The 18494-nt window shown below is 38.5% G+C and overlaps 1 protein-coding gene across 9 annotated transcripts in view; it reads right to left on the bottom strand.

Annotated features, from left to right (window-relative positions):
• Positions 1–772: 772 nt before the first annotated feature.
• Positions 773–18494, bottom strand: part of adgrb2 (adhesion G protein-coupled receptor B2) — a 303614-nt gene continuing 285892 nt past the window's right edge. For 5 of the 9 annotated variants that reach the window (XM_079591885.1, XM_079591886.1, XM_079591887.1 and 2 more), the window contains 2 exons: positions 6809–6862; positions 3542–3864 (listed from right to left, as the gene is read on the bottom strand). In XM_079591885.1, coding sequence (XP_079448011.1) covers positions 3688–3864; positions 6809–6862 — 231 coding nt within the window. In that variant the 3' untranslated portion in view covers positions 3542–3687. Of the gene's footprint in view, positions 3865–6808; positions 6863–18494 lie in introns of all 9 variants that reach the window. The other 4 variants (XM_079591890.1, XM_079591891.1, XM_079591892.1 and 1 more) reach the window with 2 other exon arrangements.

The following is an 18494-nucleotide window of genomic DNA, read 5'->3' as shown; positions in this document are numbered from 1 at the left end:
TATCTAAGAAAAGAACATTCTAATTATAAAGACCTTCATTAACACAGAAAGCTTGGTTGTTGGTTGCACAAACAATCATAAATGAGCAGAATCCTCCCGAGGTGACAGCAGAAGTTTCAGACTCATAATAAGAGAAGGATTTAGAGAGAGAGAGAGAGAGAGAGAGAGAGAGAGAGAGATTTTTTTTTAAATATATACCTTAGGTACCCTAGTTCCAGGTTTGTGCAATGATTCACATATCTACAAAAATCTAAACATTGGCTAAAGCCAGGTTTTTAAAGGAATTTAAAAATGTAAAAAATTTATTAAAAAAATTAGCCAAAGTATATGAACAAACCCCTCTGTAAAAACCGTCACAATATAGGAATAAAACTATAGGAATACAACTTTTTTTTTTGGTTGAGAAAACGGGCTTTAAAGATACTGTTGTTGAAATCTACAGACGCAATTAGATAAACTGCTATAAAAGATACACTTAAAATAGTATTTTTAATGTTTTTTTTTCTACTAGTATCAAACAAATCTTTATGAAAAGCTGAAAAGCACAAAATCTCAAATTTGACTGACGCATGAAAAAACATGTTTTTGTCTGCAGTGTCTCGCCTTTAGATTAACAGCTCAAACAACACTGGATTACAAAGTAAAAAAGATTGACAGCATCCCCATTCTCTTCTAATTGAGCATCAGATGTATGACTAAATAGGTTGTAAAACGCTGGTCCATTCCACCCAGTCCTACACCACGAGGAGGAAAAACCCTACAAGGGTGTTCACCAGTTTGAAAATTTATTTTCATATAAAAAGACACTATGAAAACAGTAGAGGACTACTTTGTACAATCTTATGTATAAAAAACTTAAATGGTGCAAGGAGGATTCTCTGTGATAGCCATCTTCTTTAGCCAATGGGATTGTGTGTGCTGGCAAGGGGAGGATCCACAAGTTTCAAACATGTCAAGCCATGGAGAAAACATCCTGCAGATCAGGAAGTCCAATGAAACATATTCATTCTTCAATACGTCCACACTCAGCTGTTCGCCATTCATTTTCCGACGATCATCCTCCTCACAAAAATACATCTCATAAATTTGATGTGACTGTAAGGCCATTCTCAAGTTTTTTTTTTTTTAAAGAGTAAAACATAATTCTTTTCAAAACATAGTTAGTTTAGTAGGATTTTGGGGTGTAATTCTCCAGCTTCAATAAGTAGGGCTCTGTAAACGTCTATGGAAAACCCAACACTCATATACAGAGACAGACATAGAGTGGAATGACAGAATGTTTAACGGTCGACGTCTGCATCAGACAAAATAGTAACAAAAACAAAACAGGCACTGTAAATGAAGCAGGGTTTGTGTACAGCTGCGTGGTTGAGAAGAGAACAACTTGTGGAACTAAAATAGCTGACTCACCTGTTTGGTTTGTCATACTGATCTTTCAAGACAAGGCTGCCAATCGCTCCAGAAAGAGAAATGACATCACTTCCTTTCACCAAAGACTTTGTCTAAATTCCAAACATTGTGAATAAAAAAAAAACTAATTTGATTGGCTATACACTGCATCCAAATCGCATACTAAGTAGGGACTACATTTTAAATTTAATGTACTTTGTGTCCTTATAAAAGTGCGTTATTGGCTAGTATGAATGAAATTTGGATGTACTACATCCGCTGTGTTGCTTCGCTTCACTGCCATTCATAAATTATCTCCCATGGCCTCATGGGATAGTAAAGTGTCCATCGAATGCACACTTCAGAATCTCACCAGAAGTGGTAGGTCATCCAGGGACTTTTCGCCTACTATTCGAATACTACGTATTCAGAGTCAGACATACTACTCTTTTGCCGTATCGTTTTTCACACACTATATAGTAGGGAAGTATTCGATTTAGGACGCAGATATACAGTCCAAACACATTTGAACTTTTCACTTTTTGCAACACATAACCTTCATGCTTTGGCTTCTTTCAGAACTATTTTCATTGGTGGAAAGATATGCAAAAAAAAAAAAAAAAAAAAACGGAGCAATTTTATTCAGAAACTAATGTTACACAATATTAACGTTTTGTTTATTGAACTGTTAAAAGCAATATCCCAATCACTCTACAGTACTGAATATCAGCACACCTGTGATCATCTTTTGCCATGGCTGGCTCATGTGATATTGCTTATCCCAAATATGAGAGTAATATTCAGCCTTTCTTGACTGCGGTTGAGAAGGGAGTCGAAAAACTAGTTTTAATTGCCGTGGTGGTTTGGAGATATTTCATGGGGACGAGGCAGCCCATGTTCCCCATTAGTGCAGATTACTTGCAAAGGTTGAAATGGCATGCTCTAGTCTTGCCATCTGTGCCTATATGATATGCTGACTTCAGGGATCTTTGAGCAGATGAAATTCGCGCCAAGTAAGAAAATGTCAGGACAAATCGTTATTCCCTCAAGATAATTACCACACCTTTTTCTCTCCCTCGTTCGCCCTCTCTTTCTCGCTTTCCAGGTCTTCCATGTGGAGTTACATCAGCCAACACAACTAATTAACGGGTTATAAAGAGGAGAGGGTTGGCAAAGATGACCTCTTCAGTCTGCTTAGCATTAAGCCAACTGTCAAACTTCACAGTCTGAGTGCAGAAATGCATTTGAATCGATCACTGGTTTTCAACTGAAAACATCACAAAGGGCTACTTTTCGCAAGAGCAGAAATGTAGAGCAACTTAAAGATAGAGAAGAAATGTGGAAACTTAGCACCATCCCTGACAGCAGACCTTTGTGTTGGGTTCAAAATGGAAACGCTCTCAACTGGAAGTGTGTATCTTACTGGATAAGCCCGTTCTGGAACACCAAAAGCTCTTTGTGACTGGAATGTGGATTCTTTCGGTTGCTTTGTGCAGGATGGATCAAAGATGCTTCCCTGGTGCGAACGAATGCGAATTTGACATTAAATCGCGCATACTGTATAGCACAATATTTTTCTGTCAAGCATTTTGGAAAAACCGAAATAAAACACAATCACACAGCGGTATGACAATGAAGATCTACTTCCACCCATAAAATGATACCTGAAGCTTAGACGTACAAAAAAAAGAGAGAGATCTTTTAGAAAATGGAATAAAAAGAATAATGGACCAAAAAATTACAAAGCTAAAATAAGCATATGAGTACAGTAGGCCTGATGCAGAGAAAAAAAAATGCAGAGGATGGCACATATTAATGAATACTTTCAAAACTTCCTCTCCCCTGGAAAAACAAAGCAAGAAAAAGGGAAACGGAACTTGAACCATCCAAGGAATGAGAAGACAGAAAGGAGGAAAAAAAAAACCCTAAGGGGTTATTAAACAGTGTGCGAATCATCAGTACTGATTTTTTTTCGTTCCTCTATAAAAAAGAAGGGTGCAGAAATATTATTTTTTTAAATTCCCAAATCATCAAACAGGTGAAAGAGAATCCTTTCTGGAGTAAAATCAAGACAGGAAACAGTTTGTTAAAAATGTTTTACCATACTCTCCAGGCCCCACTCTTTCATTTAATGTCTCTGTGTGAAAATATAGAATAGAGCACTCTTCATCTCTGGTCTGTTCTCACACCTGTAAACAAGTACAGAATCCTTTAGAACACGTCTTGCTGAAGATCACTGACAGCGTGAGTACGTAAGAGGGTTTAGTTGTCTCTCAGTTTGTTAGGTGTGTGTTCTCTTCACACTTCAGTCTGGAAGTCTCCTTCGGATGTGTCAGGTGTGTTGGCTGGGGATGTGTCCCAGGGTTTACTGCGTAACTCCAGTCTGTCCTTATGTTCGTTGGAGCCACACATCTGCTCAGGGATCATGGTCTTAAAGCTGTCCCAAGATCGCTGGTCATCTGTGGTGGACTTGTCCTGAATATGCACATACAAAAGGAAAGAGAAAAAATTAAATTAAAACCCGAGCATGAAAGTTGCTCACCTTCTTTAACCTCAAACATTCTCTCACACAAAGTATCACGGTGGTTATAGTTTTTAAAGATGCATGTATTTCCAGGAACCCATTGTGTAAAATGTACATGGTTGTAATTCGATTATATTGTTTAGAAATGCATTTTATTATTAAAGTGGTGGCTAACCCAAAGTTATACAGTATACACACTAAAAGCTTGGGGATAGTACGATTTTTTTTTTGATTCATATTTTTATTCAGCAAATACGCATTAATTGATCAATAACGTTACAAAGGATTTTTATTTCAAATATGCTGTTCTTTTGAGCTTTCTATTTATCGATAATTATCTTCCCAGACAGCAACAAAGTGTCGGCCCAGATCCGGCCCACATCTGGTATACGTGGATTCCACAAAAAAAAAATATTAAGCAGCAAAACATGTTTCCAACTTTGGTAATGACAATAAATGTTTCTTGAGCAGAAAATCAGAATATTATATTGATTTCAGGATCATGTGACACTGAATACTGCTGAAAACTTGGCTTTGCATCACAGGAATACATTTCATTTGAAAATATATTAAAATATAAAAAAATGTTTTTTTAATTTGTAATAATATTTTACAACATTACAGTTTTTACTGTATTTTGATCAAATATAATATAATGTATATAAAACATGAACATAAATCAAATGTTTATTTATTGAGTTTAAAGGGGTGGTAAAGTATGATTTCACTTTTCTAACTTTAGTTAGTGTGTAATGTTGCTGTTTGATCATAAACAACATCTGCAAAGTTACAACGCTCAAAGTTCACAGCAAAGGAAAACATTTGCTTTTAACGGCTGGTATGGACTACACGACATTCCTCCCGGGTTAGTGACATCAGCAACCCTAAACATAAGCCCCGCCCCCGGGAACACACAGTCCATGTTGAGAAGAGGAAAAGTTGTTATAGTCGAGCACATTTGTGAGTCAGCTCAAACTTTAGCATCCATCTTTTCACATGCAACAGAAAGTCACACACAATCATCTCACAACAGTTCCTATACGAGCGATTTATAGATTACCATGACAGAATATGCTAATTGAAGATAGTTAACTCCACATCAGCAACATAAATTCATCAACTAACCATTCAGAGACATCCCATTATACATGTTCTCACTTCTTCTTGAGTCTCTCCATCATTATCTGACTCCGTTTTAACATTAAAGGCAGAACAGTTTATGTAATTTTAGTGTGTGTGTGCGTGAGGTAATCGCAGCTGCTAACACACACAAGACCTCTTGAAACCCTGCCCTCTGCAGCAGCTCATTTGCATTTAAAGGGCCAGACACAAAACGGTGCGTTTTTGCAAACCCTCAAAAAGTGACAAATTTAACATGCTATATAAAAATATCTGTGGGGTATTTTGTGCTAAAACTTCACACACACACACACTCTGGGGACATCAGAGATTTATCTGACATCTTGTGAAAATGGCATTTTACCACCCCTTTAAAAAATCTATGTACACATACACATTGGGCACCACTCTAACAACAACACACTTATAATAATTGTGTTGATCCCATTTTTAATTTTACAGTGCTATAACAATATCACTCATAATGGTATTCTGGAAGAAACTATCACTACCATGGTAATTTTTTAGACCTGCCAGGAGCATCGCGAGGCTGAAAAACAACATTTTATCTTGTCTGGGCCGTAACTAATGGAAATGTGCTCAGGCATTTGTAATTCGCATTTAATACGCCTGAATGCACGTTACAACAGAAGCATAAAGACTAAATGCCGTTATAGTCTTGGTACATTACAACTCGTCTATACAACATATGGAGCGACTTGCTCATCGGCATTAGTGTTGGCCTGTGCTGCGTTTTATACCCGGCTATTCCAGGTGTTCATTACTTCAGATGGCCGGAACACATACACTCTCCATCCCATTGAGACTAATGATGTATCCTACAGCTATACGGCCTCTTAATGCTAGCTAAATTGCATTATACAGTAGGGGCAGATTAATCTAAGCACATACAAAAAGTGAGGAAATATGAGGTTAGGATTGTAAGAATAAAAAAAAAAGAGAGACAGCCAAAGCCAGGCCATTCGAAGGGAACTCTGTTGAGACCTGACGGATTCATCTCGCCCGTTCCCCTCCTCTTGAATCTATTCCCAACTTCCCCCGAAAATGAGATGTATGAACCTGCATATCTCGAAACGTTTGAGGCGATCAATTACAGGGTTGCTGTCGGCTCCCCCTCAGCTCAAACGCCCGCTGATTGCGCGTGTGACGGATCGGGAAGATTGGAAAACACCACGTAAATGACTCGTCTGTGGTATGACTGAGAATAAGTTTCTCTGCCTCCCTCTTGTTCGTGAGTGTTTGTGAAGGGGGGGGGGGGGCTTATAAACTCCTCAGGGAAATGGAAATATGAGCACTCACACACACAGACAGACACTAAACTCACACATGAACATTATAACAATATTTCCAAGCAGAGTAAACAGAATGTCTTCTCTTTTGGCTCTCATTCACAAACTCTGGTTGAGTTTGTTGGCTCGTGTAAGCAAGTTTCCATCCACAAGGGGGCGATAGCAGCCTGATTATAATTCACCCGATGTAACAGGCTGACAGTAGGCAAAATGGATACAAAAAGCATAATCTGGCAGCCAATTTGCATGCTAAACGCTGAAGAAGGAACATTTTGTCGAGCAGAAGTGTTGTTAATGCTGAAGAGGAGCCCGACTTTATTCCTAAGAGAATGCTAACGCGATTGTGCTGCTCTTGCGTATTTCCTTTCCCCTCCATCTCTCTTCCTCTCGATCGCTCTACTCGCAGCAACCTTCCTTCACTTCCTCTCGCTTTCTCCATCTCTCCTCATCAGGATTTTCTACTTACACTCGAAGAATTCTTTTCACCTCCGGCAGACGAAATGCTCCATCGCTTTTCCCTCTGTTGCAATAAAAATGAGGATGGGAGGAAAGAAAAATAAAGGAAGAGAGACAGAGAGGGAGAGAAAGACAGACAGAGAGCACAGAGTGAAAGAGAAAGAGAGAGAAAAGGAGGGAGGATCACAGTCACAAAACATGTCTGAGGGGAAGCGATGTTTGTTTGAATTTTTGTTACCTTGATGGAGGAGTCTGTCTATAGATTCAGTCTTGGAGGCTTGCGCGCTCCATCCCCCATATTTCTTTTGCACAAAGACAGAGACGACTTAAACGTCTACAGCACTATCTCAGCATATGACAAGAGAGGTGACTGCTAACTTCAGCATGTATGAACCACGTCTGTATTGAAACACTGCAGTAGAGGAAAAGGAAGCTTAACACTGCACGCTAAAGGGAAGGAGATTCTGTGATGTTTTGGAGGCAAAAAGGGCATGGAGATTCAAATCCTGCTGCTTACCTTCTAAAGCCGGGCTCAGACTACAGGAGTTTTTAAATCTTAACCGATTGTGAATTCTGGTTGCATCACGCACATAAGGAGAATTTTCACAGATTTTCTTTCTTTTAAAGGAACACTCTGATGCTGATTAAAGGAAACAGTTGAGTTTTACCGTTTTCAAATCCATTCCGCCGATCGCCGGGTCTGGCGGTAGCACTTTTAGCACAGCTTAGCATCTATACCAAAGAGTTTCGACTAAGTATCCGGCGCTAAGTTCGACTAAGTTTGTAATATCATTACGCCTGCTACGGCAGCACAGTTCCTTTGTTATTACGCAGGAATGAGAGTATAGTTCCTAGTCATATTGGCCTAGAAAATCGCAACTTTTATTTTCTGTCGGTCTTAGTAAACTACAGAAGAGTCAAGTTTTAAATAGGAAAAATATCTAAACTCTTTTTGTCAATTTTTTGAGAGAGATCCTAACGGTCTAATCAGATTCAATGATCTATGCTAAGCTATGCTAAAAGTGCTACCGCCAGACCCGGATATTGGCTGAATGGATTCAAAAACGGTAAAACTCAACTGTTTAACTCTAGGGGAGTTGAAAAATTAGCCTATTTCCAAAAAAAGAGGAGTGTTCCTTTAAGTCTCAAACCTGCACACATTACAAGATTTGAAATTCATGGTGCATCACATACTAAAAGATATTCTTAAAGGGGTCCTATTATGCCCTTTCAAAAAGTCTAGATTTTGTTTATGGGGTGTACTATAATATGAAAAAAATGCACATATTTTACATTATTACAGCACCTCTCTCCCCAGTCTGGCTCAAACACTGCGATTTAGATGAAGCCCCTCCTTCCGAAATATGAAATGTGATGTGATTGGTTAGCTGGCCCAGTGTGTTGTGAATGGCAGCGGCATGGCATGTTTGGGAAATGTACCACCCTTCCATAACTGTGTTTTCATCATAGAGCAGTGAACCGTCTTACAAAAGCAACAGAAAACAAGTTGTTCTCCATAAAATGTGCAGCGCACAGATAAACGTTGGGGTTATAGTGTTCAGGAACAGTGTTTAAAACCAATTTTAACCAGTTCGTCAGCCTTAGGAAGGTCAAACAAATGAATTTTGGAAACGGGATGAAAAAATATATCTTTGACATAGCAACAACACTGTCTTCTCTAACGCAGCTAAATCAGACCTCTACCCCTTTTTTGCGTGTTCCGTGGGCGTATATTATTTAAATGAGGGACATCGTGACTTCATAAGATACGGAAAAATCATGTTGTAGTCCAAATAAGCTGTTCGTTGTAGTTCTTGAAAAGGGGATTCTGTTAAATGAAATATCTCGCTTCGGAGTGTACTTTGAGCTTTGTAACCATACAGATGTTTTTTTATGCTCAAACAGCAACATCACAGACTAGTTGAAAAAGTGAAAAAGCATACAGTGCTATGCATAAGTTTAGACACCCATGCTAAAGTTGACTAAAAAGAGGAATAAAAAATCATCTTTTGGAGATTGAACTTAATGCCTTAATTTAAAAAAATAGGAAAAATCCAACCTTTAAGGACACCAATTTTCTTTGTGAATGAATAATGTATCGTAAATAAATAAATGTTCTTCCTTAAAATACAGGGTGCATAAGTTTGGACAACCCTATGTTAAATTCCCATAGAGGCAGGCAGATTTTTATTTTTAAAGGCCAGTTACTTCATGGATCCAGGATACTCTGCATCCTGATAAAGTTCCCTTGGCCTTTGGGATTAAAATAGCCCCACATCATCACACACCCTTCACCATACCTAGAGATTGGCATGGTTTTATTTCAGTTAGCCTAACAGCTGGTTTGATTTGCATTGAGAGATGATCTTATGGAAAGTACTCCATGCCAATCTCTAGGTATGGTGAAGGGTGTGTGATGATGTGGGGCTATTTTAATCCCAAAGGCCAAGGGAACTTTATCAGGATGCAGAGTATCCTGGATCCATGAAGTAACTGGCCTTTAAAAATAAAAATCTGCCTGCCTCTATGGGAATTTAACATAGCGGTGTCCAAACTTATGCACCCTGTATTTTAAGGAAGAACATTTATTTATTTACGATACATTATTCATTCACAAAGAAAATTGGTGTCCTTAAAGGTTGGATTTTTCCTATTTTTTTAAATTAAGGCATTAAGTTCAATTTCCAAAATATGATTTTTTATTCCTCTTTTTAGTCAACTTTAGCATGGGTGTCTAAACTTATGCATAGCACTGTAATAGGACCCCTTTAAGATTATCATACCAGATTTAGCACCTCACGTGATCTCATGGGGAAGCGGATGCAAACAAAATGGATGCTGTGTCTTGGCAACTTGCTGTAGACATTACATGAGGAGACATTATAAAGGCCATCGTGTTGTTGCCTCATTTCGACCAGTCGTTCCTTCATCTCCGTTGTCCACCCATATAACTGCTTGTTGTTTTGCGGTTGCCATTTCAAAAGTTCTGTCTCCTTGTAAACTTGTCTCTCATTGGCTATTGTGGAAGTTTAAAATCCTGAATATCAAACAAGTTTGATATTGTTGAGGAGGCCTCAATGTGTCCGTGAGCAGATCGGAAGGTTTAAGATTTGATCTGTAAACGCCTAACATTATCAGATCATCTGGGCAGAACATCGGAACCGACCAATGGGGTAAATCGGGCATAAATCGGCCTGAAACTCCTGTAGTCTGAGCCCTGCTTAAGGCAGCATATGCTTACTGAAATAGAACCTTATTTGTGACATTTGGAATGTTCGATATAGTATGTAGAAACTCTATATGCAGTGACTAATTACACAAATAAAAGTATAAAATAGTGGAATTGAATGTCGACGGTTGATGATAACGTAGTGCTAGAACCCAATGACGCAATTTCGAATGCATATTGAGAAACGGCCCTATTGTTTTCATATGTCATGCTTGTCCTTGCGATGAGGCACATGTTTCTGTGCAAGTTTGATATGAGGCTACCTTAGAAATTAGTCAACAAAATGTTTCTGTCTTCCTTTTGGAATCAGGAGTGCACATATGACGCTGTCTTAAGCCGCCTTTCCACTGCACACGACATTCGCATACGATTGTCGCATTTCGCCCCTAGTGTCAGTCGTACAATACTTTGAAATTGGTCATGAAGCAACCGTTACCCTCGACTATTCACAATGGTAAAATTAATGATTTTAATGAATGTAATGCATGCATGAATATATCCACACAAAATAAATGACCCTAAATACATCTGAATGATGTTAAAGTGTTAAGATATTGGTAATTCTAGCTTCGCGCTCATAGTTTTGATTAGAATACATCACATCCGGTCGACCGGTCGCATACGGTCTAGCCGCAGAAGTTCAGATATTTCAACACATCCGATACGAAATTTCGGTATACGCATATGATCGGAACTCCACGCAGCTCCCGTACTACTCTCGATTGGAAATGAATGACTTCCGGTCCAACGGCTGTCGTGTGCAGTGGAAAGGCGGCTTTAGTAGGCAGATCATACATTTAGGAAAAAAGCTATTCTGTCTTTACAAATTGTTTACCAAGTCCTTACAGAGAACATTACAGATTAATGTAATTTATGTAATTTAAAAGTGGATTTCACTCTCTAACTCTTTTTCCTGTCTCCTGAAAGTGGGCATGGGTACGAATGACATCTGCAAAAACACATATAATCTGTCGCTGCATCCGAAATCGCATATATCCCTACTGAATTTACAGTACTCATAAAACAGACAAAAAGTACCCGGATCACCTACTACTTCCAGGGAGATTCTGAAGTGTGCATACAATGGACACTTTACTATCCCATGAGGCCACGGGAGAGGATTTGTGAATGGCGGTGACGCTGTCACGTGACAAGGGCAACATGGCGAATGTAGTACATCCAGATTACATTCATACTACACACATTCAAACCAGAACATACCTTTTTAGCGGTCACAGAGTAATTACTTATTCAAAATAAGTAGCTTCTCAAGAGAAAATGCGATTTCGGATGCAGCCAGTGTGTCTGAACTACCCTGGAGTGCTGATAAAGCATATGAAAATGAATGTAGCCTGCTATTATTCGAATCACTCCTTTGATGTTCCTCATCCATTCCTGCATTACATTCAGTCATCATTCCATAGCATTTTTCATTCTTTTTTTTACCCACAAAAGTTAGTTTATACCCAGGAAAGATTCACCATTTATGTTTCTACAGTTTACAACTGTATCTCTCCTCCACACAAAGACACTCCTTTGGATTCAAGGACTAGTTATAGGTGAGTGCAGAAAGCAACACAGCAGTGACCACAACCTACAGTATGTGTCCAGCACACAAATGAGAAAGCACAGGTCAGAGAAGTCGTCGGCTGTTGCACACTGAAGCAAAGGAAAGATGTGAAAGGAGCAGTGCCTACAGCAGCAGGGCAGCGGGGGAGAGCAAGTTTAGTCGCCGTGGGAGTTCTGTACTGGTCTAGAAGTTTCTATGGAGACTATAGGTTGGAAAGGACAAAAAGAAACACTCTCTAGGAGTGCCGTGGCTCAGACACAATGCTCTCTGGATGGGATTTCTTTTTTGGTTACCTTTTCTCTGTTTGTCGCCCTTGGGTCTGCTGACTGCCTGGCTACAGTCAAACTATGACAGAAAACATGTAGTTTCAAACCAAGGAAAGACAAAGACAGGCAGCAGTGCATTATGACCAACAAACAAATGCAAAACAATGCAGCAACAATAAACAAAATCATAAGCAGTAGGTCAAAATCCAGAAAAAAAAGCATATAACAATCACACTACAAAATGCTGGGTTGTTTCAACCCATGTTTGGGTCAAATATGAACAAAACAAACCATTGGTTTAATTGGTTTTTAGTTAAATTGAAACTTTTTCCCCGCCAGCGTTTTTTGGTAATTTTAACAAAAAAGAATGGCCCACAGAATATTTTGTTGTATGAATATCTAAACATGCAATTTATTTAAAAAAAGAACCCTCTGCTTAAAAAAAAGGTTTAATTCTAGCTTAATTTGGAGCAAAAAGCTGAGAAAATCGTGTTTTTGTCAAATTCTACATCTGGATCGGATTCAGAACGATGATCAAAACATAGATGGAGTACATTGAGGCCATCAACACCTGTCAACAACAGTCCTAACCATTTCCTGGGTCGACATTTCACTTTGTAACATTAGGCCGTTTTGATTTATATGGTGTTTATTGTTGATTATCACATTCCTTTCCATGCGCATCTGCTTACATGAGATCACTCGTTTCATTTGTTTGTTTTGATCTGGAGATACTGTACTCGATCAGGTGATGCGTAATAGCGCCCCCTGCCTTATAACAGTGATAACACAGAAAGCCGTACAATCTCGTCAATGGCAGGGAAGCTTTTTCTCATAAAAGACAAGATAACTCGTCAGTGGCAGGGAAAGAGTTAATCCATATTTGACCCAAACATGGGTTGAAAAAAACTCAGCTTTTTTTTTTCTTTTTTTTTGAGTGAATGGATTGAGTAAAACAACATGGGTGTGCAACACAGAAGAGGAATGAGTACAGCACGACAAGGCCTCTGTCAGAGATGAGTGTCTGGGGTAATGGTGCGTTCAAGTCATGTCAGAAAGATCGTATTTACGGTTTGAACGCACATGAACGCCACCACAAAGTCATAAATACAAGTGGGAAACTGGATTTTCTCTGAGCCCCGATACGAGTTGGGGGTCAGTGAGAAACATGGCGGAATACCACAATACATATAGGTTTTTTAGCAGTGACTTTTTATTTAGAATGAAGTAAGCTAATTGCCTGTACAAAATATAATTGCCAGTGTTGCCAAGTCCGCCGTTTTCCTGTGGAATTGGCAAACTTTTACATTGTTGCCATGGGTTGTTTTTTAGTCAGCGGGTTGAAGCGAACCTGGCAACCCTGATAAAAGCATGTATAACATAATATATAATAATAGCATATATAACATAATATATTATCAGAATATATGTGATATGCTTAATTAATAACATAAAAAAGTTAAACACACGCACAAACTTTGTTATTCGTTTTCTAGAAGTAGGCTACAGTTAAAAAAACGTTAGTTTTTTTGTGTAGTTAAATGAGAGAAGCTACACCGCCATTTTGCTCTGACAAAAGTGACTTGATGTCATAAACACAACTTCCCAACTCGTAAATACGAACTTCACGAAATGACCTGAAAGCACAAAAAAAATCACTAAACATTTTTTCTGCCATATTGGCATGTAGTAAGTCGTCAAAAGATGATCAAATGGCAATCTGACACTCAAAACTTGAACTCATTACAAAATGAACAATAGTTGCCAAGGAACAAAATGTTAATTGCGTTAACCACTATTTTAGAGGGCATGCTTGCATTGAATTTTAATTAATTAATGCATAATTGTATACCTGATTTGGCATAATTTCTTAAATTAACTGGTGCTAAAACACCGCAGACAGCATGCACGTAAACAACGCTATCTTAGTTAATTCTCCCCTCTACATTTATACATTACAGGAGGAGATATCAGTGAGCTTCGGGGTCTCCAAACCAGAATACATGGCCAGAATGTTGGCATAATGTACAGATTAGACCATTTGTTTCAGTGAAATGTGTGTATTTTAACTCCAATGCAGTATTAAATATGATCGGATAACCACAATAAATGTTGATGTATGCGGTCACTTTCATTGCATACATGACCTCTGTGTTCCCTCCATTATAAAGTCATACATTATGTATAAAGGATAATGCGCTAAAAGCCTTATCTGGTCTCTCTGCCTTGACAACTACAGCTTGAGTTATACGGCATTATGTCAGCTTGGCTAATAGTCTGTAATCTATTCTACTCTGTTCAATGTTAAAAGAACCACAAAAGGGCAAAATAGACACAAAACTGTCACTAAAATGAATATTATCCCTTCTATGCCATGATCCAGATATGAGCCGAGCTACAATGCAGCGAGAACAGAGACCAACATGGCCAAATCTGCAGACATGACATATCTCACTAATTACGTCTTAATTGGCACAGACTGCAAATTAGCATTTTGATGTGTGTGTGTGAGTGTGTAAGAGTCCCATCCCAGCATTAAGCCCCTTCATTAAGCTGTTTGATGGTGCATCTGCTTCAAGTTTGGTCAACACAATACTCTGTAAAGAAAATATCATTTTGGGGCTAATTTTGCGTGGACAAAAGGCAAATACAAGACCGCACAAAATCAGTTATTTAATGAATGCCATAGAGGTCTCTAGATGAAGCTCCAACAAACGAGGAATCTAGAGAGAGATGGTGAATGTCGGGCAAAGCATCTGCTACTCGCCCTCACTAGAGCAAATTGTTTCAAAACTTCACAGTTGGGCTCTGATACCAATAATTCAACTCAACCGCGGGGGAAACGGTTTCAACGAGGCATAAGCAAACACGCTAAGATTAGGTAAACACTCACATGCACTAATACGCGCTTATAATCACACACACTGTGCTGAGCACTGATAAACGTTAAGAGCATAACCTTTACAGCGAGACAATTACAGTTTTTGATTCATGAGACCACCTTGCACTGTTTCTATACATTATCAGTGCTATATGGTTTTGGAAGTTTTAATGAGCCATTTGTACTAGAAAGCAGTTTGATTGGGGTCACAAAACGTAATGGTTTGGATTAAACTTTCAAATTGTAGATGAAGGCCTTTAACACCTATAGACAGCAATTTGAGTAGGTGACTCAAACTAGGATACATATTTTAGCTGCAATCACATTTTTATACATATAAAAAAGCTAGCAATGTTGTCCAGATTACAAATGAGTTCACCATAATGTATTTTGGCATGAATAATTTGCAACATTAACAACAAGTATTGTAGCTATAGGGTGTTCTGGGTTGTTGCATGGGTTTTTTTCACCCAAAAAGTGGGTCAAATGTTATATATATAATGGCCACGAATTAAGAATGCGTTTCCACAAATTAAGAATTAATTTCCTGTTTTAGTAATGGCAATGATGTACAAATATATTAATTAATTTTAGTTAAATCATAGCCATGAATTAAGTTTTTCGTTCCTACGACTTCTTATGAGTAAATCGTGGCCACGTTGAACTAATTCATTGAACAAATTATTACAATGTGGCCACGATTTGGTAAAACGAGGGAACAAATTATTCAATTGTGCGTACGAGTTACTTAGCTTTTTGTTGTAAATGTATTAATTTGTTCCCTCATTCTATGGTTAAAAAAACTGTGGAAATAGCAAAATGTAAAGATCTGATTACAAAACTTTGTCAACAAATATTGAAATGTTAAATTACATGGTGGCACATATATTTGTACATTTTATTTTTTCAATTTTAATTATTTACTGTGAACGTACATGCATTTTTTGAGTATTATGTAGAATGAACTGTAAAATATATGGCAATTCATACTTTTTACTTCCAAAAACCATACATCAATCTTCCTTCCAAGGAAGTTTGAGATAAATTCGTTTAATAAGATACGTGCATAAGTTAGTATAAAATAGTATAAAATATAGTTTTAGGGGTTTGTTCAAATCTTGTATTATTACTAACCCCACGCATATATGTATGATGTTACACTTTCATACAACTGTGGGAGTAAGAGTAGAAGTTTTCAGTTAATACATATTTCAAGAGCCAGACCGTTGCCTTCCTCTGCTCTCAAGTTCCCCGCTGTGTTCATTTGTAGGATCCCCATTAGCGTGAATAGATTGAACACAGGGTACCAGTCCTTCATCCATTTGGGACCATATGGGGTGCCTCCGCTACAGCTATCAGCCCAGCCAGCATCTTCACTTAGAGGTTAACTGCCTTTCAAACTGCATCAAGCTCCATTCACACTAACATGTGCAATTTAACGGACTGCAAGTGACTAAGGCGCCTCCACAGTCCCCATAGAAAGAAGAAAAGAAAAAAAGAATGAGATGAAGCGAACCCGTGGTACGAACAAGAGATTGAAGTCAGAGTATGTAGGAGGAAAATAGAGAGAAAGACGATTAGATGGAATGGGACAGTGCCGTTTTTGGATGTGTTAGAGACCCACTAAGCTCACTGTCCTCACCAGCTGTTCGAATAATCTAATAGGATAAAAATCAAGTCTATAATAAGACAGGAGGCGAAAAATGGCTTAGATTTTTCCCGAAGGTGCACTCATCTCTTTACTGGCCCACACACACACACACACACACACACACATAACATGTTTCCGACCACACACTTCATCTGAACCACTTTGTTGCTGGAAGAGTATGTGCTTACGTACTTACCGTATACCGATCGGGTATTTCTCAATTTTAATGCAGATTTATGGTCACATTGATTAGATTGTATGTGTTTATGATCTTTTAAACTGAAATGTTTGTGGTTTATATGAATTTACAATTGGTTTTGTTTTAATAAAGTAAAAAGTTAAAGAAAGGGTTTTAAAACAGCACAAGCACAATGACAGAGCAAGGCTGTGTGATTTACAACAGTACATCACTACATCGCAGGAATGTTCCACGCCAAGTTAGCACGGAAAAAACACGAGCTACTGTGAAAAAACACCCAACATTTAGTCCTCTACACCTCTTGGACTTCTACAGGATTTACACGGCACCAATGAGAGCCTCTATAAATCAAGGCCCTATCACACGGGGCTGGGAACATGGGGTCTGGTTGACATGCTTACGTTGGCTCTCTTTGTAAACGAAGCTCATTCTCCGCGTTAAAGGCTCGGATTGTCGCGGCGGAGGTGGAGGAGGAACCTGTGAAGGTGGCCGGATTGTTAGAGGGGTTTAAAGACTACTGACAAGGCACTTTTTAGCACAGCGTTAGTTTTTGAGGTAGATGTGGTTTCATGAGGTAGACTGGGTCTTGAGGGAAAAGCCATTTTGAATGGCTATCAATCCAGCAGGATTGGGATCCACTGTAAAGGTAGTTAAATAGCACACTCGTGTCTTTTAGATCATAGTTATCTTCATAAATGTGAAAAACGCTTCTTTAAGAATGAATTATGCCAACATTCAGTTGAAAATCACTCACACCAGTCTGACCTGAAGAAGAAATCCAATTAATTGATTGTCTTATAGGCACTGTGTTGTTATAATAATTACAAATGTGCAATTTTATTTTTTCAACTCTCTTGAAACACCATTATGGTTGTAATTATAGCATTGCCAACATATTCAGAGACCTGTGGCATGAAATCAAAATTATTGTATGCTGTAATTGCTTTCCCATTGGGAATCAAAAGGCAAATGTTTGAAGCTTTATGACTCGTCAATGCTGTCAGAAGGACTCTACACCGTCATTTGAAAAGCAAAAGAAAGAGTTTGATCCTCTGTAATGTGAGAACATGAATCTCTGATGCTCGTCTGCACCTGTAATCCAGCATCAGGTTGTCCAGACGTTTTTGACAGCAGTGGCCCATGTACACACTCTTTGTCGAGAAGCATAATCCATCTTCACTGATAATAATAATGTCAAATTTAAAACATTTAAATTAACTGAGCAATCATCAAAATAGTCTTAAAATGCATGTGAATAAACAGTCTATTAATTATAAATTGTAAAATGAATTACAATATTCAATAATTGTCAGCTGTATGTTATGCTTTTATGTCCTGCGTCAGTTAAAGTGCACATTGATCAATGTTTCAATGCTTTTCTTGACTCAATCTAATTGTTTTTTCTTGACATTGCTTCCCTGTTCGATTTAAGCCAAGGTCTTGACTTGAAAGATGGCCAATCCTAGTTTAGAATTTTGGAGTGGCCAATCAAATCACTCCTGTAGCCATTGCCACCCCAGGGCACGCCTCTGGTGAAAAGTAATGTAGCACAACCATCTAAAGGCCTGAAGTGAGCCGAAACTCAGGCGGCAGACAGCATGATCCAAATGAAAAGTGAGTGAGCATGTGGCAAATGCCACCAAAGTATACACTTGTCACAAACTGCAGACAGGTAATTACTCGGAGGGCAATTGTTTTTAAACCTTAATGACAAAAGCCTCTGGACACAAGCATATGGATGTTTGCAATGCTCCTTCCTCTAATAGAACATTAAAGATTCAGCAGTCTAGCTAATGAACAGTCAGCTCTTTCCAGGGAAAGCAGATAGAGACAGCACTGCGGAAGGCAGGTGTACTCGGAAGAAGCTTAATGGTGGGAGACTGAATATGATCCAACTATT

This window comes from Phoxinus phoxinus (genome assembly GCF_949152265.1).
Source record: "Phoxinus phoxinus genome assembly, chromosome: 19".
In the NCBI taxonomy this organism is placed as follows: domain Eukaryota; kingdom Metazoa; phylum Chordata; class Actinopteri; order Cypriniformes; family Leuciscidae; genus Phoxinus; species Phoxinus phoxinus.
This window is presented reverse-complemented; position numbering and strand designations above follow the sequence as displayed.